Source organism: Lotus japonicus, chromosome 3 (genome assembly GCF_012489685.1).
Source record: "Lotus japonicus ecotype B-129 chromosome 3, LjGifu_v1.2".
Taxonomy (NCBI): Eukaryota; Viridiplantae; Streptophyta; class Magnoliopsida; order Fabales; family Fabaceae; genus Lotus; species Lotus japonicus.
In genome coordinates, this window is record NC_080043.1 from 73608913 (window position 1) to 73636610 (window position 27698).

The following is a 27698-nucleotide window of genomic DNA, read 5'->3' on the forward strand; positions in this document are numbered from 1 at the left end:
CTGTGCTGATAGTTATGCTTAACATTGTTTTTCTTATAAGCCACATCTTCAAGGATATGACTAATAGAGTTTAATGATGAATTAATCTCCATAGTATAAGCATATAGTTGAAGGCAAGCGAAAACAAGAAATCACACAAGAACAAGGACAACCCCAACCATTTTATTATTATTTTTTCTCTGCTATTTTTAGATCATGCTTGAGAATTGAATTCTGTGCTCAAGCCCTTTAAAGAGGTTTTAGGTAATTGTCTTTTCCTGGTTAAGGTACTCATCATCTACATAGTTAAATTGATGAAAATAGAGTTTATCTGACTTTTCTCCCTATCTTATCTCATGTTCAAGAATGACAAACCAGTATACATAATAATCATGACCAAAGTAATGTTCTCGCACAATTTAATGTAGCTAATCAATCATTGATACCACCTATAATTGCACAATATGATTATTATACTTTGTGAGGTCCAAAACATTGTTCTCTATAAGCTAGAAGAGAGTTTACATAGGTTTTCTATTAAAACCCGAGGACAAGCAGAGGGGTATATCTAAGAAGTGATTTTTTTGTGTCATTCGCACATTTTTGTGGGCATGTGAATAATGAATTGCATTCCTCAAAATAGATTTTAATTGGGGAATTGGATTGTGCTATTTTCAAACAACGATAAATATGATAGTGTCAAGTATCAACCCATAAATGTGTGAAGACGTAGCTATTAGTATCATTTTAGCATCTAATACTTCATTAAATTCTTATCAAGTATTTAACCAAGTGAGTCAACATAGTGGTTCCGTATTTCGTCATTTAAGCAAGTGGTTGGAGTTTCAATTTCAAACTCTTGTGAATAGAAAAAAATTATTGGTCAATCCCTACTGCTTAATATGTTGACTGTGAGGTGAAAGATTAATCTCTCGACTGACTACTTATTGTAAGGATATGCTGAAAAAAAAAATAGTACTAGACAATGAACTTCAAAACAAGAGGGGTGATTATAGTACCCTTTGAGGTAACATTGACAACAAGAATGACTCTTCCCCTGCAAGCGAAGGGATTCATCCTGCAATAGAAGGGTAAATAACATCAAGGAGTATTTGCACCATTTCACCCTCAACCGGTATCCAGTGAACAATCTCATCCATTAATATAGTGGCGGTGGTGAAAAATAAACTTTTTTTTGGAACTAATTCTAACATGTTAGTATTAGTCAGCTTTCATTTTATAAGTCTAAAAATCCAAACACCCACGATTTTATGCTTTGTCCTAAACACACAACACTTGTCCCCAAAGCAAAAGCATTAAATAAAATCATATCATAGTAAAGCAAGTATATAAAATTGGTCCATCAAATTGGCTACAATTATTTATCAAATTATAGTTCCGTCTAGCAGTTTGTTTGGCGAGAATGCATCAAAGTATTAATTAAATTAAATTAGGGCCTCATAGTTAGCTAATACACCACTCCACAATTTGCCTAGTTTCTTAGTCTTCGTTAGAAATCATAGTGTCCTCCATAGTGTCCTCTTATGATTGAATGTTCCCTTGGCATCATTCACACACGGAAATGGCATTGAAAACGATGGTTTTCTATAAGTGCCTCTTTTGACTACACAAACAAGGGTGCTATTGATTGATTTTGTCAATTTTAATAGATACTTGGGACGTTATTTTAGGCCTATGGATAATAATTAAATACGCGCATTGATCACTTAATTTTAGAAATGCCAATGGCAGAAGTTTCTCGAGGTGGGCCATTGATTAGAGAATTTGAGAAATGATCGGAAGGCTGTGAAATGTACACGTGGTCGGTGTTTAATTAAATATCATATATATGCATATAGCTAAGGAAAGGTAGGTTTTATTCACATGCAGTTTTCAGATAAAAAAATACAGGACAGCTTATTCTAACTTATTCTTTGTTTTGTCTCCTCAATTACGTTGTTAAATTCAATGAAGCATATATTTATGGCATCTTTTCCTTTCCTGAAGATCTAGTACTGAAGTTCAATAGTGAAGTAGACTCTAAAGTCTAAGTAAACTGGCCGTCTATATGTGTATGAAACTTTTTTGGGTAAGTGTGGATAAGAAGTTCTGCTCAATCCTGTGATGGTGCAATATTATTACGGAGAATGTATGTCTAGGGGTTGTGGTCGGTTATCTACAAGAAATTACCCAATCAAGGAGTACTTATTGCATAATACATGTTCTTAATATATCCATGCATCTATGATCAGACCAATGTTGGTGTGTTATGGCCACACATTTTATATTAATGTTGACCAAAGCTCGTATGTCATTTGGAATAATTTTCATTCATGTTTAGTTATTCTTTTTTAACATCTTGTGCAATGTGGATAATGAAGTTTGGAGATGCATTCATAACAATCATGACGGAGATTGTTGAGGTTGATTATAAATTTGTAATAGTAGATAAGACCCACGTCGTGACAAAGAAATAAAACAGAAGCAATTACAAATACATAACACAAGAATATTACGTGAAAAATTTTAGAATTAGAGAAAAATCACAATCGTCACAGAGAATTAGAAAATAATACTATGTGAAAATAGTTTCAACTCAAAGACTTATCTCTCAATCATCTCATGGCCCTAATATATACAGCACACACCAAAACAAAGAGAAACATGTATTTGAACTAAATATCACCATCTTCTAAAATAAGTAAATAACAGTATAAGAAAAAGAAGAAACACAAATAAAAAACTTCAGTCAATATACATATAGCATCAACGTACCTCATCATTCACCATCATAGCTCATATAGAATTTTGCCAAGGATTTCTCTAACCTCCATCTTCATTTATAAGACTGGCTAGACGATGTAAAACTTATTCCACCATGCATTATAATTAACTTTAGCAATTTTACCATATTTATAGGATTTATTCACCGCTTTCATTGTTTACATCAACTATTATTGTATTCAATTTATAGCATTGAGCTCTGATTCTGTGCTCGCCATTGAGCTCGTGCAAGGCCCTGTCTCCAGGTACCATATTTATGCAGCATTGGTGGACTCAATCAAGTCTTGTCTTCAGCGTCCGTGGCATGTTGAGCTTCAACACACGCTCCGGGAAGGGAATGCCCTGGCTGATTACATGGCCAAGCTGGGCGCGGATTTCACGTCGGTGAAGGTCGTGCTCTTTCAAGCTCCTCCTCCGGAGTTGGATCCTTTGTTACTGGCTGATAGGCTTAGCGTTGCCCACTTGAGGCCTTAGTTTTGTTTTCTTTTAGCGCCATTTACCAACAAAAAAAAATTATAGCTACAGGGGATTTTGAGTGGTTTGAATAAAGATACAACTTCGACAAATTCAAAATGGTCAACTATGTTTATATAGCATAGCATGGTAAAGTCTACTATTAAGTTCAGATATCCACTGAAAGTGCAAACGGATATTAACCTCGTATTAAAGTCCACTCAACTTATTAAATTGGAATCCAAAATACACGTGTAATGCTAATGCGTTGCTATATGTGTGTAAGTACGTAGTCAAATAAAATCAGGAAAAAGGAAGAAGTTCTCCTCCTAATTAATGTAAACTAGTTTGAAAGAGTCCTAAATAGGCAAGAAACTAGACATGTCAAAAAGGGTGCCCATAGAAATCAAACCATCCAATATCCAGCCAGCAAAGCAATCCAACAAGATGAAGCTAAGGGAATAATAGAGCAAAGAAACTAACGAACCAAGCCAAATTGAAGAAAGACCTGAGACAACTTTTGTCCTCAATGTCAAAGTGCAATTCCTCACGCAAACTACGGAGAAAGAAAGAAAGAGAAAAACCTGCTCACTCAATATTTACCCCCTCTGACACAAACCCCACTAGATACATATATATGCACACAAATAAATAATTGTAAAGAAAAAGATATTAAGCTAATTAAATGTGTATTTTTATTTTGAATTTTTCTTTCATATGTTAAAAAATTTAAATATATTTCTGATATTTTTTTCAAATGTTTTAAATTTGAAAATAATAAACACAATTTTCATGTGAGGAGCTGACATAAAAATTAAATATAAGAAGAGAATTGTTCATATCTGGCAAGGTGTTTTTTTCTGAGACTCTGAGCAAACTCAGGCTCTGCTTCTGCTGCAGATAGATAGAGATATAGTTTTCCTTTCTCTCATCTCTTGTTTCAATGCCCCGCTGACCCCGCCCACATCACTCATTACTCAATGCCAGCCAGCTTACCCTCATTTATTACTATTGCTCCTTTTTCAAATTCAAAACTGGACCACCCTCCCTATTTTGATTTTCACTCCCATTCATTCATTACCCATCATCAAAGTACTACTAAAAAAACAAAACAAAAAAAGTAAATTTCTATGTTAAAATCTTATTATTGCATTACCATGCCATGATCGAGTCTTAATTTGTGTATCTATGGTAATCATGAACAAAATTACAAAGAGTTGCCCCGCACCATGTGAGATAATTAAACCATAATTATTAACAAGATACAAATAAAACTTTAATATACCCTGTCAAAAAAAAAACTTTAATATAGCGTGACTTTTGTGGTAAATAATAAAAACTTGAGTAATACTCACATTAAAAAGCTTAACCTCATGATAATGAATTTTAACTTACAAGGATAAAAGAAAGATACGGAGTTCCACTCACGAGAAAGTTCCCCCGTTTTATCGAAAAAGCTGGATGCATGACAAATCAGAAAAATAGCCCTGTTATACTGAAGTACCCAAAGCAAAGCTTTTTCTCACCTTTCTCAGTAGCGTTTACACACCATTACACAAAGTCAAAAAAAAGGGTGCGTAAGTGATAATTACACGTCTACAACACAATCAAGTGTTCATTATTACTCATTAGTACTTCCTCATTCTGACTTGAGAGACTCCTTTTTTCAACTTTTTTAAGATCAAAGTTTTCCACGCGCGGTGATTAATCTCATAACCATGTCTACTCGTGTATTAAGGAGTAAATGATAGATTAAGAAATGTGTTTCATCTTCATGAGAGGATTAAACATTAATATCATCATTAAGAAATGAAGTGAGCAACTATTCCGCTATAATTTATATTTTTCTTCACCGTTAATTAATGTATTTCAACAATTGATAAATATGAGATTAATCTATCATCCCACTATTGTCATTGTACAAAGTAATAAGATACTCACCAATAAATTTCTTCTGATAGTAAGATTGGTGATCAAATCTCAGACAACGAAGTGCTGAATCAATACACGGATCTAATGTACACCCTCCGATTATATATATAAGCAAAAAAGACGTTTCACTAAACGAATGAACCTAAAACGTATTTTTTACTTATATATGTGACCGGAGGGTACATGTTGTTTCATACTTTCTCGCCGGGTATATGTAACACTTCATCACACGCCACTTAATAAATTAAAGCAAAGTAACCCCATCCAAACCTCTAAACTTTCTCTCTCTTTCTCGAGTATAAATCCACCATTTCATTCCTTTTCTTCCCGCTTCCTCTCAATTCTCAAAAAACACAACACAATCTCTCTGTCTCTCTCTGTTGCTAGTTTTCTCATTCATGGCTTCTAACTCAACCCTTCACTCACCAACCTACGGATCCGACCCAACAACCCCGAACACCACCTTCGTCCAAGCCGACCCATCAAACTTCCGTGCGGTGGTCCAGAAGCTAACCGGAGCATCAGAGGACCACGAGAAACTCCCCCTCACTCTCCCAGCCCGTCTGGCAGCCCAAACCCACCGCCCATCCTCCGCCACCACCGCCGTGGACACAATGGGCCCGAAGAAGCCCAACTTCAAGCTCCACGAGCGCCGTAATGCCGCGGCCTCGAAGAAGCTGCAGGAGCTGACCATCGGCGTCATGGAGAGGCCCGTGATGCTCACCGCCGCGAGCATGACGAGCGTGTCGCCGTCTTCCGGTTCGTACGTCCGGAGCATGATGATGGCTTCGCCGGTGTCGCAGCTGGAGTGGATGGCTCGTGGGAGTCCACGAACGCCGCATGAGGAGGAGGAGGAGCGGGCTATTGCCGGGAAAGGGTTCTACTTGCACCCAAGTCCTCTGTCCACTCCTAGAGCTTCTAACCCTCCTGAGCTATTGCCCCTTTTTCCTCTGCATTCTCCTTCTTCCACCAAAATTAATTCTCCTAATTCTTGCTCTTAAATTAACCAACTCAACTCATGTGTTATTATTATCATTAATATTATTTGGTGAGATTTGATTTTTTTTTTTTATTAATTACTACTTTTTTTGTTTTTGACGTATGTCACCGCCGTTCGGAATACAGTTGTATGTTAACAGATGTCGAGTTTGGATATGGTTGCATGTTCTGTCACCAAATGTGTTTTTCGATTCTAACAAGAAATCAGCTTGCTTGCTTGCTTACCACTAAACCAACTAATTGTTTGTTGGTTTTATTTACTACTACGGTTAATTAATTAATTAATTAATTAATTGCTAGCTTTGATGGGTTTCATTTTCTTTGATAGTGTTGTGTTGTACTCCATGTTGTGGAGACTTTGGGTATGTGTAGCTGTTGTTTCTACGTTAAGAAGCTTGGTTATCCAGAGTGTTATTGCTTTGGAGACTGGGCAGTTTTAAGAAGCAATTGTTTTTTTTTGTTTAACGAAAGAAGCAATTGATAGTTGGCAGTTTTGCGGTTTATAATGTACATATCACATTTTTTAGTTTGGGTATGTGTAGCTGGTCATGCCATGTAGGACAGCTCCAATGGTGAGATCTAATAAGATCTAAATCTTATTTTAAGATCTCAAAATAAGGACTCTATTGGAGATGCTCTTAGACTTGATAACATAAACTTATGTAATTGATAAGTTTATCTATTGTATTGAATAAGTTTATCCATTAAACTCTTATACATTCAAATAATAAATTATTTAATTCAGGATATATAAATATAAATGATGGATAAAGTTTACACATGCTTGTAGATGAAATGCAGTAGTCTACTATAACTTTTTTATTAGATTAAATTATACTTTACTATTTTTAAATTTTCTTACACGCTCATCTCCAAACTTTCTCAAATATTATACTTTACCTCATTTACATTAAGTAACACTACTAAAAATACGCTTTGTGACGAATATAAATCTGTAGCTAATATTTACAAATTTAGCCGCGCATGCGAATTTTTATGAAATTTTCATAACATTATTTTTTCATGCTAAGAACAAATGAGTTTTTGTGAAGAATTATATTCTTTAAATCAAAACAAGTCTCTTACTTCCAAGGTCAATGAAGATGAAATTAGAAGCTTAGCATAAAGAATGTTCTTACAAATTATTTTTGTACAAAATGTATGAATTATGAAATGCAGCAAACTTGTACATTAAAAATTTGTGGGGAATTATGTCACTCAAACTAAAACTCATTTGGTACTTGGTAGACATAAAACAAATACTCTATCTATTAGCTAGTTAAGGGTATCTATCGCTGATAATTGTGACTACATTTTATAGATACTCATTAAGTATGAATTTGATTATTACCCATAAAATTATCATTTCCTTATTTTTATAAGATTTGTTTACTCATTTGACCTATGTACTTTTACACAAAAATAGAAAATATATAGTCAATCGGCATTTGCTAAGTTTTTCTTTCCCACACTTCCTCCAAGCTTGTTCCAAAGGTTGGGTGGATTAAATTGAATGTGGATGAAAGCTATAATAAAACCTCTTCGAGCATTGCATGTGGGGGTGTATTTTGAGACCACAATGGGAAGTGACTAAGGGGTTTCTCTAGTTTTGAAGACAATGGGGATGTCTACACATGGTTGAACTATTGGGCATTGCTAGGGCTTCGTCTTGCTTGGCGGTGACTGCTTTGGAGCTTATCGATGAACAAATTTGTGACACTCTTGTGCTGCTCTTCTTAATTATCGAAGTCAGGTGTCTAATAATGAATGAGTGGGAATGTGTCGTCCAAACATGTGAGAGTAACAATAAAGTTACAGACTTGTTGGCAAAACTTGACTTAAGAGAGAAGTGAAGCTTGACTACTTGGATTCTCCTTCAAATGATGTTCTTTATTTGAAAGAGGTTTGTATAGTCTTTTTCTTGTTGTTTCTAGTCTTGTTTTATCATTTCCGTAATCTTAAAAAAGAAAATGAATTTTTTCATTATTTGCCACACATGCTATATTGGTTGATCATCCATTATAATAGAAGTGTCTATAACAACTTAATTGCATAACTACTCAATTAAAAAATACTAAATAAGCATAATAGTAATAGGAGTATTAAATTTTTAGTGATTACATAACAAAATAGTATAATAGCCAATAAAAACCTTAATACTAGTTACTGCACATTTTCATCTTCTTTTGTAGTATGTGCAACCTTTTATGTGCTAATTAGTAGTAATAATTAACTTATTTCTAACAATATAATGGTAGTAAAAATTATGATGCTATCCGTTGACAAAGAAGCAAAAATATAATTACATACCAGGAAGGTGGACAGAAAAATTGCAAAATCCTACCTAAAGATAATTGCAGAGTTTTGTTTGAAAGTGACATACTTTCCCAAAATTTCTCAGTATCACGCGCATATATTTTCAGGTCACCTGCTTTTGTCCATTGGGCTGGAAAAGTAATGCATAAGTAGTTCTGATGACTGATCTATTGTTATCCTAACACGATTTGGAGACATGATTAGATCAAAATTAGGCAAATCAACTTTTCTCTTCACTTAGATTGTGATATAGTATCAAACTCTAACAGAGAAAACAATCCTTGAGCTGTATTCTTTCTCTGATTGTTTGGGTAACATTTCATAGTTTAGGGTCCTACTAGTGATCAAATCAGTAAAAAAAAGGTTCATAGATGCATGCATACGACCCTAATGCTAGCTATTTTTTATTTACCTTATGTCACAAGTTGCTCTTCTCAGGTGCTTGAATAACGATATTGTTTCATCGTAATAATTACAAGCATGAATGTTAGTTATATTAATCCTGCATTCCTGCATTTCCTTTCCCTCCTAGTAATTATACAATGGAGAACGTAATTTTACGTGTTCTAATTAAAATCGGTCGGGGTAATGAATGTCTGGTTTCACGATTTGCACAAGAATCAAAGCATCGATCTTTACTTATAATTGAATGCTATGACTCACTTTTAGCTAGATTTTGTTGTGTACACATTGATTCAAAATAATTCTTAGTGAATTTTGTGGCATTGTTAGTGATTGAACAATTAAATAAGCATACCTCCCAGAATCCAACAAAGAAAAGGGGAATTGAGTTTGCCACCCCACCTGTTGGGTTTGAAACCCCACTTTATTTAATACGGGATATAAAGTTCTGTATTCAATACGGAACTTAAAAAACCGTACTGTATTTATGCATGTGTGACACATTTTCAACCATTCATTGCATACTAAAATAAATATGTAATTTTAAATCCCGTATTGATATGAAACTTTAAATCCCGTATTAAATAAAGTGGGATGTCAAACCCAATTCCCAAAGAAAAGTGCTCAACATCTAACATTAAATATTCAGAACCTAATTATCCCTCCAATAACTCTGGCCTTTTCTGTTCCTCTATATTTTGATTTTTGACAAATGATATTTAGGCAAACCACAATCCAAAAGTCACACAAACTGATATGATGCACTATGATAATCATAATGATTGCTCAGTGTTTTCACCTTCAAGCTATTCATCTAAGCAGTGGTTATAACCCACTCAGATGTGATGTGCCTCAACTTTATTTGAAAAATTGTTGAAATATATAAGTTCATAATTAAAGTGGAACTTTTCCCTATTATAGTATTCAACGCCTTACTCCTGTTTTCTCCAGATATAGCAACTGGAGTCAATTGCAATTCATTATTTTCTCTACTTCTTCCTTCCACTTTCGGTAGCAAATAACTATATCCATGACATGGATCATCATCTTCAAAATAGATAATTGATTTTCTATGGCAATTTGATAGTAAATTTGTTCACTACCCACAAGCATCCCCGGCAATCTAATACAATTAAAGCACCTTATACCCTTGAGCTAGCTGTTGGGGTTGATTGCAATGTAAGTCCCACATTGCTAATGAAGGAGAAAAAAGATCAAGTTATGCATCTTGGAAAAGTCCCACATCACTTAGATTAGTGAGGGGTGGGAGGGTCCAAGACTATATATAGGGATCTCAAGCTCCTTGTTTCAACACACCAAAACACCAAAGATGTAGCACCTGAAAATACTTTAAGTTTATATTTGTGTTTTCTTTTTCTCTTATGCTCTTGTTTTAGAGCATTGTGAGATGTAGTTCAAATATTTACTTTAGAGAGTGTAGGTGTACTGAGGTCATGGGGTGGTTGAGAGTGAAATCTATGTGTTGTAACAATTTTCACATAATGCTTATTCTCTGGTTGTCGGTTTTGACAACGGCCGTGGTTTTTTCTCCGGTTTTGGAGTTTCCACGTTATATTCTTGTGTTGTTGATTGCGCTCCTTGTTTATTTTACTTCTTCAGTTGTGTTATTTCCTAACATTGGTATCAGAGCTTCCGGTTCGATGGATATCATTTTGTGTGGTATTGCGAAGGTGCTGAAGAAGTGTGACATTGTGAAGTGTTGTTTTGGAAGGTTCTGGCTGGGAACCAACCTGGTGCACGGTTTACTGTCGGTTTGCAGCTGCGATGATGCTGTGATGGAGGAGTTGATGCAATCACGATTACACAAGGTGTTCTGGGCATAATATTTGTCTAGGTGACACACGGGCATTGATTGATATAGATGCAAGGTGTGTGGTGATAGCGTGCGGGCATTGGTTGGCATTGATGCAAGGTACGTGGTTATGTCGATGGCTGATGAACTTCCGGAGAAAGCCAACATGGAAGTTGCACCATAAATTTTCAGCAAGGTTTCGGCATGTGGAAATTCTTGGAATGGTTTAGTTCCAAGTGAAGAAAATTTTTGGGATGGTTTAGTTCCAAGTGTAGTGTACTCTTTTATGGTGGAGTATGATAATTTAATTTGTCGGTATATAGACAATGAGAATTATGTTTGTCGGTGAAGACAATGATTGTCGGTATAGACAATGAAGACTGAAGACCATTACAATCAAGGTGGAGATTGTTGGGGTTGATTGCAATGTAAGTCCCACATTGCTAATGAAGGAGAAAAAAGATCAAGTTATGCATCTTGGAAAAGTCCCACATCACTTAGATTAGTGAGGGGTGGGAGGGTCCAAGACTATATATAGGGATCTCAAGCTCCTTGTTTCAACACACCAAAACACCAAAGATGTAGCACTTGAAAATACTTTAAGTTTATATTTGTGTTTTCTTTTTCTCTTATGCTCTTGTTTTAGAGCATTGTGAGATGTAGTTCAAATATTTACTTTAGAGAGTGTGGGTGTACTGAGGTCATGGGGTGGTTGAGAGTGAAGTCTATGTGTTGTAACAATTTTCACATAATGTTTATTCTCTGGTTGTCGGTTTTGACAACGGCCGTGGTTTTTTCTCCGGTTTTGGAGTTTCCACGTTATATTCTTGTGTTGTTGATTGCGCTCCTGGTTTTGCTTTATTTGCAGAACAAGCATCATCTGTATTTAGACAGATAGTAAAAGAAAACTAACTGCAATAGTTGCGGTTACCGGCTGGCCAGTTGGGTCTAGTTAGAATACTCAAGCTTCAATAAGATAAGATATAGGAACAAATCCTCATTCCCCAAAAGATATCTGATTTAGGTTCCTGAGTAGTAGCTCAAGTGGTAAGAGCTAGTGGACATATGAGTTGAGAAGTTGGGAGGTCTAGGTATCAATCATGGAGTGTTGTGATTTATCTTTCCGATGTAACAAAAAAAAATCTTAGTTACCACCAAATAAACAAGGATATCTCCATAACTAGGGGCGATAATAGGTCAGACAGTTTGTAGAAGCTCATGACCTAACCTAAAAGTAAGCTAACCTCTTTACACATAGTTTTGCTGACATACATAAAAGGGTTATTATGAATTGCGTCTTTAAACAAGCTACAATATATGATTAGACTTTCAAGAAGGTCGGGACATACCCGAAAAAAAATGACTTATGGGAGGTACCAAGTTAGACTTATGTCTTAAAATTTTCAAATAGGTTAGGTCTATATATGCAAAACCTTATTTGACACTTAAAAATTCACCTTTATGTCAACAAATCAATTTTACGTCACTGCGCACCTGATCTCCTTTATGTCACCAAATCAACTTTAAGACAGTTTGCGTGACGAAACACTCAAAAATTCACCATTATGTCAACAAATCAGTTTTACGCTAATCGAAGCCTACTTTGCATCACATACGTTGTGTGAGGTACATCTTGTCATCCGCGTATCACGCTAATCGAACCATGCTTTGCAGCAAACGCGGTCAGCGAGACACATCGTGTCATATTCCTACCCCTACTCCTAACAAGCATAACAAACGTGGTAATCACCATCTATATATAAATGGTCATCCCACACCAAAAAGTTGCGCACTCATTCTATGGAGTACAAGCTCTCTACTCTCATACTAATTTAAGAATCACTTTTGGAGGTGAACTCTCGATGTTCCTGCCATCAGTGCATAGAGATCAATCAACCTGACCGTGGTTTAAAGCTTTCGATCCAATAGGCCGAAGCCAAAGCAGAGCCAGCAGAAGAATGAGGATCCACATAAAATTGTTGGCTTCAATTCCAATCAAAAACCTCTTGTAAAGAATAAACCTTATTCATCGCATTCTACTATTACTTTCCAAAGATAGTCCCAACTTTTATGCTGAAAAAATATGGCAGCAGCAGCATTGAATGCAACCAAAATGGTAAAACCCCATTACTCCTTAGGACTCAACACAACCTTCTTTATTTATATACACCCTACCATTCCATTAACTATTCAAGCAACCTTGAATGAGAAATTAGGGGCTTATTATTATGGCTTGTCACAGCTTCTCGAGTCCCTAAGCCATAACAAAATTCATCTTTAAATTTATTAGCTAGCTGATAAATAACAAAAAAGGCACGATATTTTTTACCATCCTGATAAAAACAAATGTCAATCAACAAGGGTATTTTCAAGTTAAAAGCAAAGTTCTTTTGAGCATTCAGATACATGTAAATGTTTATCAACAAAACTAAATAAATATTTTAAAATTAAATACATGAACTAACAAGACTACATCCTCGACAAGTTAATACTCCAATCCCTTCAGGAACTCCTTTATTCTCTATTGATAATATTCCTCCATCTCAATGGAGAAAGAAGTTTCTAAATTTCAAAGCATGGCTGAGCACTCCATCTCTATATACTCTAATAATTGAATTATTCAGGATTCAGTTCACTCTCATTGCATATTAACATGCAGCATAGGATAGCTATTGGATTGTTAAAGCCCAGCAAGGCACAAACTAGCAAGTGGAAAGTCAAATATTCAGCTACCAGGAATGAAGTTCAAGAAGAAACTGTTCAACCCTGCATCAGACTTGTGAAATCACACTGCCATATTATAAAAAACATACTAAGTAAACTTGCTAATCAGATTTTTATTGATAAAACAAAATTTCTAAATATCAGGACAAAACTTACTTTATGAAGAATAAACAAAATGAACTCAACGACCAAAATTCTATGGCATGGCATTATATACTATTAACAATATGATGTCAAGAGTCTTGGCCAGACAGTCTCATATGGACAAACAACATTGGAGCAATGTGATTGTGTTCATCGAACCGAAGCACAGATGGACTGCTGGTTGTACAATTCTGAGACTCCATTTGTGATCTTCTGCCTGTTTTTTTTCTTGTTTGTGACAACTACAAACCCTTCACTATCTCCATCCTTTTTCCCAGTTACATCTAATTTTTCTTGCTCCTCACTTTCACGTGAATGAGTAACTGTCTTGTTTTTTTCCTCATTACCATACTTAATTTTTATGACAGCGCTGTCTTTTGCTATGTCATCAGAAGAATTTCCCAAATTCTCAATTTTTCTATCACCAACTTTAGATTCGTCCGTTGAATCAATATTTTGGTGAACAGATTTTACTAGAAAACTGAGCAATATTTGCCTTGCTATCTCTGACTTCTCAGATTCAGATATGCTCTTTTTTGGAGAACTATCATCTAGCTTATTTTTTTCAGAATCACCAGTCTCTGTTTGAGACGCACCTCTAGGAACAAATTCAGGTGCATGAGGATTCATAATTCTTGGAGCCCCAAATCCACTTCTTTCCCTGACAGTATGGAATTTTGTAGAACCATGTTTCATGCGGAAAGCGTAGTTGGTTCTGTAATATAGAGGTGATCTAGGCCCACAAGGAACCCTGGCAGCTGCAGGGGGGAGCACAGGCTCCACAAGCACGGCTTGGCTAACATTTGCGTCATAAATGGTTGTGAAGGATGCTGAATTTAACTGGTGCGACAAGGACAGTGTTCCGGGATTGAACGGTTTGGCAGCAGCTGAAAGCTTACTACAATTTGCTTCAGCCAGTTTTGCCTTATCAGATGCAAGGGAAACTGTCTCAAGCTCCGGTTCAGAATTTTCTTGTTGAGATTCAATTTCACAAGTTCCCTCTGATTTGTCTTCCTGGGAAACTGGATTAATGATGGAACTTTGGCTGGAGCCTTCATTTAATGGCATCACAGATGAACTGCTGCATATCTCATTTTCAGCACTTACCCTCTCTATCTCACCTTTTTCCAACAATGGCTTTAAGACTGTTCCTGGCGGTGCCACAGCCACTTCTTTGTAAGATACAGACTTTGAAGCCAAAGGACTTACAGAAGCTGGAGCCGAGGAATTTTTGGACAGAAGAGCTTTTGTCTGTTTATTAACAGAGTCCTCCTTCAAAGATAGGTTTCGAGCTTTTGATTGTCTAGACGGAGATGACATGCCTGCAATAACTTTTGGAGCTCCTTTTTCCAGCGGTGAAGCAATGTCATTCCTATAACTGATTCCCCTATCAGAACCGTTGATGCTGAGCTTTGATAGATGAGGTCGTTGTCTGCGTGCAAACTTGCGGTTCGCAGCATTTGCTGAACGTCCTTTTGAACTGGCTTCTTTCCAACCTTCATCTGATGATGTCTCATAAACAACTTCACTTGTCACCGGTGTGTACCTTGTGAGATCACCATTTTCTTTAAGTTCTTCTGAATCACGTGTGCCATTTTTTTCTTCTATATTCCCTTCTCCCGTAGTTTTAGCATCATTTGAATTATCAAAAAGAATGTCCTCATCAGCTACTGTATCAACATGTTCTTCACAGTTGTTATCACTTACTGGAACTATCTGAAAAATCACATATAAAAACAGATAGGTCAAATTAAAAATAGGATAAAACAAGATAAATAAGTTCTCAGAATTGCTTCCAATACTCTCATAGAACTTCACCTAGAACTATAAGCTAACTCCAAAAGAAGTAATAGGTTGAATGCCCTTCAAACTTGCCAATAAATGTAAAAACTTCCAATCTTTTGAACATATTCTCCCTTGTTTCCCTTAAGGATGGACAGTAGTTAATGGAAGGCACAGGCGCAATGAAACTGGAACAAGAGGTATTTTATTTAGGAGAAAAATATATATTACCTTAGTATATACCATAAGAACATAGAATAAATTTGATTAAATCCGCAATAGATCCATTGGTTACAAGCAAACCCATAAAAGGAAAATCTATTTAGGGCATGTATGGATACACAGTGGAAAACGGAAAATCACATTGAGCCCAAAATCACGGGGCCAGTCGGAAGTCGCAAAACTAAAGGAAGTTTTTTCTTTCAGAATAAATAACATCTAGAAAAATATTACCCACCTTTGCACGCCTTTTCTTCTGAGAATCATTGGCTTTTGACACGCTGTCAGGACTTATAAAATCCAGGAGATCTGACACACTGCATGCAAAAAAGTCAGCTATTTTTGTACCCTGGAATATAGCCAAGTTGAAACACAGTATTATGGCGATACCATGTCAGTACCTAAGGTGACCTTTACTTGCGATAGATGTATCTGCCTTTGGAGTTCCATTTTTAGCTGCTTCTTGCTGCTCCAAGGCTTTTGATTCAAAATATTCAAGCCATGCAGCAGCATCCTGCATTCGAGAAAAAGACATTTAAAAAAATAGCCAATACCATATGTCTTAGATGTTCTGAAAAATCCAAGAAAGGTATCAAACTGCAGATTCCTTGACATCAAAACTATAAGAAAGGGAATGACCTGTGTACGAAGATCTTCTGACCCAAGCTTTGATTGAAGTATCTTTAATGTAGTTTGCTCATGTTGCACACTCAGAGAATATGCTTCCATCAAGGAAAGAGCTATAGCTATAGCATGATAGCTTGCAGCAGTCTATACAATGAAAAATACTGTATGAAAAAATGTTCCATCCACGGGGGTAAAGGGGTCAGGAGGAAGAGAGAGACCTGTATATGATCAGCTCCTAACAATCTTTTGTTGCATTTAAGAGCTTCATGCAAGTACCTAAGGGCCACATTGACATTTCCTATGCCCTCTTCCATCATAGCCACATTTATATATGTTGCAGCTGTATTTGGATGTGACAGCCCACACGTAAAATGAAGGAGGAATAGAGCACGATTAACGTACCTGTAAAAAGATACATTAAGTTCTAGTAAGTAATCATGACTCATGACACAAGCAACTAAACCGATTCAACATAGTTTTACTTACTTCAGAGCCAGCTCAATGTGTTGCAGGCGATAGTAGAAAACAGAAAGATCCCCGTAGCTTTTCATTGTATCAGGATGGTCAAGCCCAAGCTCCCTCTCATTTATATCCAAGGCCTTTTGTTGATAAATGGTGGCCTAAATAAAGAAAGCACTAAAAAATTTTAATATAAAAATTGGACATTCAACTTTTCACTACTTAAAACTGCCACTCAACCATGTCACACTTCCTCCAGACTGTGGATAAAACCATTGATTCATTATCGTATATAGGTTCCAAAACAGTACTTCTATGTTCTATCATCACTTGGCTTAAGCTAACATAAGAAATAATTGTTCTTAAATAACCCAAATTTCTATAATAGCTGAGACGAAAATCTGAAATATTCTTCACCTGGTTGAAATCTCCTGTGTGGTAGAGAACCACAGCTAGAAGACTATATGCACTTGCAGTATTTCGATGATAAGGACCACAAACAGCCATCATCTTTGCTAATGCCTACAACAAGATGTTAATGTCAAAAAATGCACCACATTTATGAACACACATTGAATGACACATAATGCAGAGACAAAAGAAAGTGTTTGGTACTTTTGTTCCATAGTTTACAGCATCCTCAAGCTTTCCTTTATCTAGAGCAATTTTGGAAGATTCCAATAAATTGCGTCCATCTACAGAGGAGCACCCTACATGCTGTACAATAAATTTTATCTTCTTGGTAAATTGTTCAATGAGATGATATTTATTGAATTATGCAAAGAATGCACATGGGGACTTTAATATAAACAGGTCCAACCTTGCAAACGGGAACCAGACTGATAATATCATATTTTCCAAAAGGCTTGGGGGATTCCATGTCATAATCTCTTGGGACCAATTCCAATCCAACCTGAGAAAAAAAAATCTGCGATGAATAAAATCTTCAAGTGAAAAGAACATAAAAAGAAGTCAAATGGTAGAGATACCTTGTGACAGAGCCCTCTGAGAATTGATAACTTTCTCAAGTGTTTAAATTCATCATTCAATGTCCATCCAAATCTTTTGGACAAAAATATACGTAACCACTGAATTTTAAGATGATGATCACCACCCAAAGTTTGGTCGGTATCTTCCACTGGACACCCTCCAAGTGCAAAATTCAGAGCCGATGCAATGACTGAAGGTAAGTTTGCTTTATTGTCAACAGATGCGATAATTGCTTTAAGAAGATGCTTGAAAGCACGAGTAATCATCTCATGAATACAAAGGGATTGTATGTGTGGAAGATTCTCTGCAAGTTTAACCTGTTTTGTACAAGAAATTAGAACCAACCACAGAACTGGTTTAACCGGTTGCAGTATTTAGTTTGGAGCAGGAGCTGTCAAACAGTTCAATACTCAGAACATTTTAACATCCATTCAAAGAGATGATATAGATTTTAGAGATAGTAAGATCATTAGGAGACCCAAAAAGTGTCATCCTCAGTTTTCAAAGATGTTTCTGGAAGAAGCAAGGAAATAAAGAAAATTATTCTCACCACTTCACCCAAAGATCGCATCTGTAAACCTCTTAAATGCATAAAGTCAGTAAGTGTGCGACCGTCCACAGGAGAAAGTTCAAGTGATCCAAAGTCCGTAGCCTAAAAGAGCAATACATTCAGTTCTTAATTCAGGTCTACAACCTTCATGTTATGTAAAGAAATCAAGAATACATTGAGAAATTTAACGTTACCAGCTTCGGCAAGGCAATTTCATCATAAAACTTGTGTGCCATGTTGATAAGCTCATCTACTGACTGTTGCAGGAAGAAACAAATTGAAATGAAATATGAAAGACACATAATCGTAAACATTACGCTGTAACAAAATCTAAAACATTACCCATAAATAAACTCAATAGAAAAGGTAAAAACTAAAAAATCTAAATTGAAAATACAATAATCACGAGATGTAACATAAACACTAGTTAATTTACAAGTAAAACAAATGGCAATTGAATAATACACCAAAAGAGGGTGTCACAATCTTCAAAATATTCTACACACCTTCATATGAAGACCAGTTCCAGATTCCTTGAGACGTGAAAATGCATCTTTAGAAAGTAGCTTCTCCAATTCATTAGAGCTACTTGACTCATCTTTGTTTGGCTCAACTTTATCAGCACCTACATTCACATTTCCAGGTGTAGAATCATTTTCCTCCATAGAATCTGGACCATCCAAACTACTTGGTTTCTTTTCTCTCCTTTTCAAAAGTTTAAATTGCTTTCCAAGACCTTTAACAGCTTCAACTTCTTTGCTATCTTCTTTGTTTTCAGAATTGTTATCTGTAGAGTTTTCCTGTTTTTGAAGATGCTGCACCCAACAAGAACCAAGTTCCCATCGAATAGAGCTTTTTGAAACACTAGGCTCCTCCTTTATCTTCTCCATGCATTCTTGAACAACCTTATGAACAAGATAGTTGGAAGAATCTAAGTCATCCAAATTTGATAGCGACGATGAAGTCCCTTCTGATGACTCAGTTCCAGACTTGTGAAGCAGTAGCCTCAAACTGCAAAAGTCATAAAAATGTGGGAGGCATCATCATAAATATAATGTTTGATTTATATGGGTGACATTGCCAGCATTTCCATAGCCATGATTCCACAAACCAAGAGAGAATGGGTACATAATTATTTTTGGTTTATATGATACTAGAAATGCAAGCATCTCCAAACCATCCGCAGATAACAAACATACTTGGAAAAGCTTATTGTTCAAACCTGTTGATGTTAAGAGCATTTGCTCCTCCATCTGGCTGGTCATCTATTTCAATATCTTGAAGCATCCTCACGTTCGCATTGCCCACAACCTTTATTGTTGCTGTGTATCCACAATGGTGTACAACAACCACAGCCAAAGAAGAAGTATCCTGTAATCAAGAAGGCCAAAAAAAGGTCTCATTTTAATACCTTACACGTGGAAGAGTTCTAGCCGTACAAACACAAAACCATTTTAACACCCACTTTTAGAATTTCAATGGGATAGGAGTAGATGCAATCAATATCTAGCTCTACATATGCATATACATCTATAACCTTGCATGAAGGAGTTATGACTTACATTAACGACGACACTTTCATCTGCAGTCAACCCTTTAATTAAATTTTTCTTAGCATTCTCCTTATGTGTACTGGATTCCTTCTGTGAAGATTCAAACTTTTTAGTTCCACCTCGGATATCGCGCTTGACCAAGACCAATAAGTCCCCAACTTGATCTTCATGCAGAATTGAACCCGGAGAAGAATTCATTTCATCCTTCATATTTGGCCTGGAGTCCAAGACATGCTGTATGGCCGCAACCGCCTTAAAAATAGAGGTATCAACAAACTGACTGTGAAGCAAAAAAGCTTTTCTATCTCTGACCACCCTCTCCTCCTCAGTTTTGCAAGGAAGAGAAGCCAATATTGCAAAATCTGTTGCCCATGGTCTCAGATTGTATTCACCATTTCTTCCTTGGCCACCACCATTACCACCCCAGTTTTCATCTTCAGCAGGTAGAGCTGGAAAGGTTGAAGGAGACTCAGCAACAGATGGAGGGACAAGCCATGTGTTTGATCGGAATCCATATGGAAGATTGCCAAACTGCAGAAGCTTTTACTTGTTAATAAACACATTTATTTTGGAAAGAAAAGAAAATAATCAACTTCATTTGATGGAAAGTGAACCTTATTACGTTCCAAGAAAGCTTTCATCAACAATCCATATGCCTGCATTGACCAGTTTTCTGTTAGAGTCAAAGGTAAAACATTGAACTACTTGCGATAAAGCTCCTACGATGGGATAAAGAATAAGCAGACATGTAAGATATATACACACATGTTAGTGTTTTCTGATAACCTGGTATGTAAAGTTTGTGCAGTGAGAGCTGAACAAAACACAAAATATGGAAACAATTTGCTGAAGAAAAAACCTTATGAAAAGCTACCTTCAATTTAACAAGGAAACCGTATAAAAAAATTCGATTAACAAATCATGTTTAAAAGGTAGTGTTTGACTAAAATACCACCCACCAACCATCACAAATAATAATGCAGTTTGGAATGTTTGAACTTCAACATATTTCAGTACATGACTAATAGCATGTTAGGTTTCACGATTTGCATCCAAGTCACGTTTCACTCTGGTGATATGTCTTGACACTAATTTAACACATCCCCACAATTTAAGGTCATGACTATAACTATATTAACATATTCTTATTCATGCATTCTCCTAAACATTTACTATCAAGTGAATTTCGGGAAGGGACAAGAAAATTACTTGAGTTCACTTTTTATTCACCAAGTCCCAAGTAAAATTTATTCAAAAGTGAAAAATACATAGCATTCCTCAACATATTTCATGAGGAAATAATACTTGTCCAGGTTTTTTTTACAAATCCAAATTCTTCTAAAATTTACTGCAACACATCATATTATATGAAGTTTGGTTAGATTTAACATATCATACAGCATAACAGCAAGATTGAGAGTCTATAAATGGTACCTAGATTAAACAAATCACAATGAAAAATTTAATACGATAGGCATTGTGACATGATAAACACACTTATCATTTAATACTTACTCCATTTAGTTTGTATGACGATTTAACATTACTCCAAAGTGTGTGTATGTATTTAATTTCAACTTAGCAAAAAAACACTCTAACACAAGATACGGATTAACTAAAAGCACATTCAAACACTCTAACTCAAAAATACAAAGACACCAAAAAAAGCTAGTACTACATGAGATACCAAAATCTAACCCCTACAGATTCTTTCTTTAATCAAGAAAGAAGTGAATATATGCTCATTAATTTTTCAAAACCAAGTCATGAAAAAACCAAATATTCCTCGGTGCCCGGTCCTAATGTAACCAACATATGAGACACTATCACCCTGCACAATACAGATGCTGATACATAATAACACACACCCCAACTAAGTTCAGAAATCAAAAAGACAAACAACTATGAATAAACATAACCATATACTTACATTAGCAAAACCTCTGCTGAGCTGTTGCAGAAGATCAACCAAAGTGCGGCTCTGCAGAGACAACTTTCCCACACTGTAAAACCCTTTCTCTGAAGCAACCACTTCCACTACCTTCCCATTGCAGATTTTCACCTTCATGATGCACCAACACCAACATTTTCAGCTTTAACTATCATTCAAAGTTAAAACAAACGTAACAAGAAAAAAAATGCAAAATAGAAAAAACCAGAACCTGAAGCTGAAAATAATCTCCTTTGCGTCTATCATCTTCCTCCTTCAGTTCACATCTCTTCAAATCTGCAAGAGACACAAATACCCACATGACCAAAATCAAAACTCTACTTCCATAGAACCATAATCTCCATTACCCATCATCAACAAGCTCAACAAAAAACCATGAAGATTGAAGAGGAAGAGAAACTCACGTAAAATCGGGGGAGAGACATGAGAGAACGAGAAGAATTCGTAGAAATCTGAGAGCTTCGGCGTTGGGTGAATGGCCACCATGCCGACGTTGTCCGAGATCGGCGATGCCGGCGGTTCCGACGACGGTGACCCGACCCGGGATTCTCCATTGGGTGTTGCGGGTGGGCTCGTAATGGTCTTGTGGGCTTTTCCGTTTTTCTTAGGCTTTGAGTCTGCGTTTGACGGGCTTCGTTTGGGCTTTGCGGACCTGGTTGTGCAGGCCACAATGTCCAAGAGCCTTCGCACGTGTGCAATTGCATCGGTTTCCTCTGTGTAATCCTCTATCAAAAAAAAAAAACACAGTGGCATAAACAAATAAATAAATAAATAAAATTAAAAACATAATTGATTAAAAAATGTAAATAAATAAATAAAGTAAACATCCAACGATAGATTTTTTTTTGAAAGTATCCAACGATAGATATATATATATATATATATTTTTTTTGAAAGTACGATAGATGATACAATACAAATTGCATGAATGAGTAACACCAATATATGAGACCAACAAGGAAACATGCAAGCTAAATCCTGCAGGCTAAATCATAATAGCTTAAATTATAAAAGTTGAGAGACATATAAATTTAGGACAAAAACGTTCATAGATTAAATCAGATTGTCTAAATAGTTCTAAACAAAATTTGTGTTAAATTACTTTAATCCTACATTGATTTAACATACATTTTATTTAAATTTTTTAGATAGACAATCTTTTTAATCATGGTATTGTATGACCATGATTTGGAGAAAAATATTTCTTTTAGTTTTAAAATAAAAGTATCATATTTGAAGCATGTGATGCAAGTTAAAAATCTCCACACAAAAAAAATATGACTTCTAAGAATCAAACTCTCAATATTAAGGACTCAAACGGTCTACGACCGACGATTACTAATTGGGTATTTTAAAGAAAAATAGTTAATCACATGTAGCATTGTTTAGATTTTTTGTTGACCGTAAAGTATTATTGGGCTAATAATTATTCAACGACTATGTACCAAAAATTTATAATTATTCAACGACTAGATTTTGAAGAGATGAGAAAACTTGCATTAATGAATAAATAAAGGTAAATATGCGATGGAGATGGCAAAGGAGAAAAGTGGACCCTGGTATTCCCACCAAAGAGTACAACTTGAATAAATGACAACAACAATTCTCGGCAAATCCGATCAGCGCATAACATTAAAAATGAAATATCACCGTCCATGAAAATGACAATAATTCTATTTTCAGAAATAAAATATCGATAGGTAATGTAAATATTGTGTGAAAGTGACAAGCATATAAATATAATAAATGCTCTCATGAATTGCGATTTTAGATATTGGAAAAACAGATTACAAAACTATATTTAAAATGTTTGTATTTATAAAACATTTTTAATCAAGGGAACTATGACCATCCATTATTGCCTTCAAAATTACTAGGGCCCTTGAAACATGGTAGTAACTTTATGTTCCATAAAATGCGTTTTAACTATAAAGAGCACCTGATTGTGGACCATAAAAAATATCAATGGGTCTCCTCCAATAGAGAAGGCATTAAAGAGTAGGTCAAAACCATAAGTACTTTTTACCAAAAATAAAAAAACTAGAGTAAAAAATTTCATGTCAGATTACTCACATGTATTTTTACCAAATAGTCAATGCATATGAATAAATATCTAAAAGGAAAAAATAAATATTCATAAGAAGATATTACTAATACTTAATACTATCACGTGATTTATGCACCATTAACAAGTGTGTCTGCATTCATAAAAATTTCTTTAAACTTGAATGCCGTCCATCCCTCATTCAACTTCTTTTTCTCTTCAAAAGTCAAGTTTAACAATTTAATACACCAAATTAAATTCCTAACCATTTCCAAGCATTACCTTACAAAAATAAAACTTTTTTCCAAGCACATACTTGAAGCATTATGACTTTAGTGACCAAAGCAGAGTTTTTTTAGCATGAGAATCCACATAAAGTTGTTCACTTTCCCATCTAAAATCTCTTGCATCAATTTTGCTACTTCTTTTAAAGAATAAACTTTTCTCTTTGCATTCTACTTAAAGCTTTCCAAAGATATCAGCTAAAAAGATATGGCAGCAGCACTGACATCAACCAAAATGGTAAAATGCAGAACTCAACCACCTCTTTATTTACACAGTTACACCCCCACCCATTCTCAGTGTATGATTGAGTAAATAGTGAAAAATCACAGTGAAGTCAAAATTATGTGAACACTTGTAAAAGTTAAGGAAAGTTGAATATTTTCATGGAGACTTTAATCACTGTAATTTTTCACGGTGTATCTACACATGTATTCAATTAACCTTGAATTAGAAATTATGGGCTTATTTTTTCTTCAATGCATGATTGAGCTGCAACGCTAATAAGCTTATTGCCCTCTTTGCTAAAGTACAATAAAGAACATTTAAATATACCCAAAATCAGTATATTCAATATTCAACTAAAATGCACATGCAAATGATGCACAATTGGTGAGTAATAGGTATGCTAGCTACACCTACCTTCAACCATTGTTACAAGACATGGCTTTAGGGTAACAACTTCCACTCTGTCATTTAATCTCTGCCCTTTAACCTAAACCAGGAACAACATTGAATCAATTAAAAACAAAAACTAAAAAGCTACAGAGTTTGGCTTATACGGAATAAATTACTGAGTAAATGATTAAAAATCATTCAATTGAAATTTTAAAAAATGCCAACCAACCTCGTGAGATAAAGAATAATTTGTGAAATGGCATGTCTCTGTCTTTACAGCCAACAACCTCCTTACATCAAGTATCTTATCAGTAGAGATACCCTTTGGAAAAATTTCACAGCAGAGTCAGAAAGTCAGTAATATTGAACCAAATTTGAATGTGGTTTGTGAGAAAATGCAAGAAATTTGAGGAATGTGAATTGAAATGTGTACCTTCAATACAAGCTGGGTATCATTAGGAGTGACCACAGTGATGTCAACAAGAGAAGGTGCAACTGCTGAAAACACACAAGAAAAAAAAGGTTTAGTTATAAATATTTAGAGCAAAAGAAGAAGAAATCAATATCTTTATCATTCTAAGTGAAAAAGAGCATGACCTTTCTCATCTTTTTTCTTCTTCTCTGCCTTAGCTTTATTTGATTTCCCTTTCCCTGATTTTGGGGCCATTTTCACCCCCTTTGGACACTATCACAGGGAGAAAAAAAAAGGGGGGGGGGGTTAAGTTTGGACAGAAAGCTAGCTCACAAAGCTTACTTCATGAAATGATTGACAATACCAATATGAATTGCTGAGTGAGGTGCTGAAAAAGAAGAAAACAGTGACTGAGTGAATGATGATGAATGAGAGGAAGACTTTATATGGGTTGAGAAATGAGAACAAAGAAAAATTATGTTGCTGAGAAGAGCATGTTATATTGTGAATTGTCCTGAAGAAGATAGGATAAGGGTCATCAAGTTTTTAACCTTTTTCAGGATTTGAGAGCAATTCTGGCCTCTCCTTGTTGCTAATAAGCTGATATCCCTTCTCTCTCTCTCTCTCTCTCTCTCACTCTTTGTTTCTCTCTCTCTATATATGTGGATTGTGGAACCAAGTCATGTGAACATAGTGTTGAGTGTGCCCATGCACTTAGGCTGGGGCTAAAGACAAAGCAGGACGGTGGTAGGGAGAAATACCGTTGATTAAACGCCACGTGGCAGGAACTTGTGTGGCAGATGGGATATTTTGTTTTATCACTTGTTTGGGCCTTCAGTTTTTCTTCCTCCAGCCTCCAGCAAGGAGCAATTGTGGTCCGTTGATTCGGCTTGTTTGGCAGTACACAGAATCAATGGGCCAGGTCCACTATTGAACAACCCGTGTGAAAATTTCCGCATGTTGAAATTTTGTATTTATCTCTTTTTACCTGTATGCGTTAAATAGGTATAAGCATGAACCTTTAAATATTTCTAAAGAGATATATACACAAAAGTTCAACATGAAGGAACATGAGAGAATTTATGAGAGGATCCAGATTCATTGAAGCCTAATCAACCAAGCTTGTCATCTTCTTAACGGTTGTTAGCCTTTGTTGTTTGTACTATTTACATTTCAGTCAAGTCCACTCATGCTCCTCTTTTATGCTTCCTACCTTCAATCATTTTCGCTTTGTTTGGTATCTTATGACAGAAAGAAATTTATTGAGAAAAATTAAAAGAGTTATTACTTTTGATATTATTCAAGAAATGAATACTTTTCTTTTTAGCTTGATTTTATTAAAAGAGCTTGGCATATTAACAAATTTGTTATATATATGCTGGACTCCCCGTGTGTTTGAATATGATGCTCAATCCACCAATGGACCCAATGTTGCTATGTTGCTATGTTGAAATAGTTGCCTCGGAATGACTCAAAATCCAAATGATATATCAAATTAAATCTTAAAATGAGTTTTATACTATAGATACTGAATATGTCATTTGCATGAAAAATATTCCAATTTTCTAACATATAACTGCCATTAAACTTCATTTTCCTGTAAGATACTATTGCAATTCAGTTGTTGTGTTCCCCAACCTTCTCTATCAAGCACAGCTTATCAATTCCCTAAAAACAAAATCATGAATATCTTAGGGCTCAAATTCAGTATCTCTACAGAGTTGCAAATCCTTCTGCTATTTCACTGAAAGTACCTTTCAAATTAGCTTGTCTTGCAGCTTCAAGCAGAGCTGAAATCCAACATCAGAAACCTGATTACTGCACACTAAGCAAAATTAGTTTTACTCATGTTCACTCCATAAATTTATCATGAGTAAACTACAGAATTTCTAGGGACTAAACTGAACACATCAAATATCCTTCAATGGATACTAGGATAGCAGGATGTAAGAAAATGCAATTATAACTTTTCATTGGCATAAAATGAACTTAGCACGAAGTAACTTTTCTGCTATTCCTCCATTAAACGTATGTAGGTTCAAAGAACAAATTTTCCCCCCACAGTGAAAAACAATACAAGCAGAAAGTTGAAGCATCAAAAGGGGGTTAAGGTCATCCCATGTGGACTATGTCATGTGACATGAGGGATTCATTCCCATAGAGAGGATGTCACTAATCAAATCCAGGTCCACTGCTTGACAAATAAGGTAGCCTCTACATATCAGCTTTTTTCATTTTTTAGAATGTAACTGCAAAATAAGACACATTCGACCAAGTACCTTATAATATTATTATTTAAGAAGGTTATTATATCCTGTCAGTTCATATTTTAATGCTTTAACATGGAAAATTGGGAGAATCTTTACTCCATTGGTTAGAGAAAACAACAATGAATGACTACGTGTGCTGTATGCTCCATGCACTAACTTTGCAATATCACTTCCATGAATCCATGTGTTAGAGCAATGCATTCAATGAAGGATCAGGGTGTTGATTCCTCATCAGTTATCCTAAGTCTAGCCCTTATCACTTAACATACTGCTAAAACATAGTAAGAACTAGGTTTACAGTATAAGAGAAAATGTTTACAAAGGATTAGGAAGACATAGGAAGGACTATATAGAGGATTAGAGACGGAAAATTGTTAACAAATTTTCCTGCACTA

General features: G+C 35.5%; 2 protein-coding genes across 5 annotated transcripts; one reads left to right on the forward strand and one right to left on the reverse strand.

Annotated features, from left to right (window-relative positions):
• Positions 1 to 5446: 5446 nt before the first annotated feature.
• Positions 5447 to 6241, forward strand: LOC130745785 (VQ motif-containing protein 11). The gene has a single exon (XM_057598164.1). It carries the CDS (start codon positions 5547 to 5549, stop codon positions 6147 to 6149), a length of 603 nt encoding a protein of 200 aa, XP_057454147.1. The 5' UTR covers positions 5447 to 5546; the 3' UTR covers positions 6150 to 6241.
• Positions 6242 to 13500: 7259 nt separating this feature from the next.
• On the reverse strand, positions 13501 to 25729 carry LOC130745786 (protein REDUCED CHLOROPLAST COVERAGE 3). 4 transcript variants are annotated; one of them, XM_057598166.1, is made up of 25 exons: positions 25585 to 25707; positions 25398 to 25421; positions 25219 to 25306; positions 25055 to 25119; positions 24851 to 24943; positions 24646 to 24718; positions 22082 to 22402; positions 21889 to 21953; positions 21657 to 21788; positions 20341 to 20382; positions 19736 to 20257; positions 19396 to 19544; positions 18680 to 19184; positions 18368 to 18430; positions 18174 to 18275; positions 17623 to 17940; positions 17454 to 17546; positions 17249 to 17350; positions 17051 to 17155; positions 16661 to 16794; positions 16393 to 16576; positions 16187 to 16318; positions 15949 to 16061; positions 15786 to 15864; positions 13501 to 15262 (listed from the first exon to the last, which is right to left on the reverse strand). In XM_057598166.1, exons 3-25 carry the CDS (start codon positions 25286 to 25288, stop codon positions 13697 to 13699), a joined length of 5028 nt encoding a protein of 1675 aa, XP_057454149.1. In that variant the 5' UTR covers positions 25289 to 25306; positions 25398 to 25421; positions 25585 to 25707; the 3' UTR covers positions 13501 to 13696. The 4 variants fall into 4 exon arrangements, with proteins under 4 accessions (XP_057454149.1, XP_057454151.1, XP_057454148.1 ...); XM_057598168.1 differs by lacking the exon at positions 25398 to 25421 and having other exon boundaries at positions 25055 to 25116; positions 25585 to 25729; XM_057598165.1 differs by lacking the exon at positions 25398 to 25421 and having other exon boundaries at positions 25585 to 25729.
• Positions 25730 to 27698: the final 1969 nt, after the last annotated feature.